Source organism: Gigantopelta aegis, chromosome 12 (assembly GCF_016097555.1).
Source record: "Gigantopelta aegis isolate Gae_Host chromosome 12, Gae_host_genome, whole genome shotgun sequence".
NCBI classification, from domain to species: Eukaryota; Metazoa; Mollusca; class Gastropoda; order Neomphalida; family Peltospiridae; genus Gigantopelta; species Gigantopelta aegis.
In genome coordinates this window covers 33,260,032-33,261,338 of record NC_054710.1, presented here as the reverse complement: position 1 = coordinate 33,261,338, position 1,307 = coordinate 33,260,032, and the positions used below count along the sequence as shown (strand labels likewise).

General features: G+C 43.5%; 1 protein-coding gene across 1 annotated transcript in view; it reads left to right on the top strand.

Annotated features, from left to right (window-relative positions):
• Window positions 1-1,307, top strand: part of LOC121386008 (techylectin-5A-like) — a 6,867-nt gene that overhangs the window by 1,346 nt on the left and 4,214 nt on the right. Inside the window, exons 2-3 of the mRNA XM_041516803.1 lie at window positions 8-24; window positions 846-1,013. Coding sequence (XP_041372737.1) covers window positions 8-24; window positions 846-1,013 — 185 coding nt within the window. The remainder of the gene's footprint in view (window positions 1-7; window positions 25-845; window positions 1,014-1,307) is intronic.

Below are 1,307 nucleotides of genomic sequence, written 5' to 3'. Positions count from 1 at the left end.
AATACAGGCGATTGGGTGCCACAGGTTCGGGTCTCGGTAACGGCATGAGGAAATTTGTGAAGGCAATAAAGGATTTTAATATCCCCTGTGCCAGTGCGTCATTGAATATATGTATGTTTAAGTCAAAACCCGACATACATACAATAGAGATATTCAAAATATAAAAATACATATATAGCCAGTGCCAGGTCTGTCCACAATTTCATGTAAGTCAAACGTTGCCAAGCCATTAGGCCTTAGAACCGCGTGGTTGTTGGACCGGTACGAATATGGTCGACTAACGATCGTTCTATTTTTGTGGAACGTAGTTGGTCTGATTGGTAGCGTTCCGGCCCAACAATTGCGAGAGAGAGAGAGAGAGAGAGAGAGAGAGAGAGAGAGAGAGAGAGAGAGAGAGAGAGAGAGAGAGAGAGAGAGAGAGAGAGAGAGAGAGAGAGAGCATGAGCATATTTCATAGTGGGTTTTTTTTAAATATGATTTATATCTCATCGAGTGAAGTTTGCAATCATATCTCACGAGTAATATAGTTCCGGTTTTCTTACAGTGACGATAACACATTTTAGAGTGAAATACTGGCATTTTCACTCTATAATGTGTTAACGACACTGAGTGACTGATAACACTTTTGTTTCACTGATATTTTAAGATATTGCACTAAATGTTATATAATAAAAATATATACATTCGAAAACGAATGCATGCATAATGATACAGATATGCACATAGAGAGAGAGAGAGAGAGAGAGAGAGAGAGAGAGAGAGAGAGAGAGAGAGAGAGAGAGAGAGAGAGAGAGAGTGTGTGTGCAAGTATTAATAAAGTACAATAACGTTTTCCCCGTTTACAGGAAACACCATTATCCACACACTGACGTCGCAGGGCGCCCTCTATCAGCTGCGCGTTGATCTAGAGGATTTCGAAGGCAACTGGGTCTTCGCTTTGTACGACAGTTTTGTACTCGAGTCTGAAGACAATTACTTCCAACTGGTCCTGGGACAGTACAGCGGAGATGCAGGTAGCGTGGGTTCATTCTGGTCCTATCATGATCATACACTTGTCCTCAAACAGAGATGCAGCTAGAGTAGGTTCATTCTGATCCTAACATGATCACACAGATGCACGTAGAGTCAGAGCAGGTTTATGGATCCGCGGGGTCTGTAGCACAAATGACAGCGGGGCCCCCTTACCAAGATATATATTTTGCAACCCCCTCGGGGAGAGGGGAAAAATGACCTGGGGGAGATAAATGTACACATCACTGCGGGGCCCCCTAAAGCGCTGGGCCTGTAGCACGTGCTACATGTTCGAC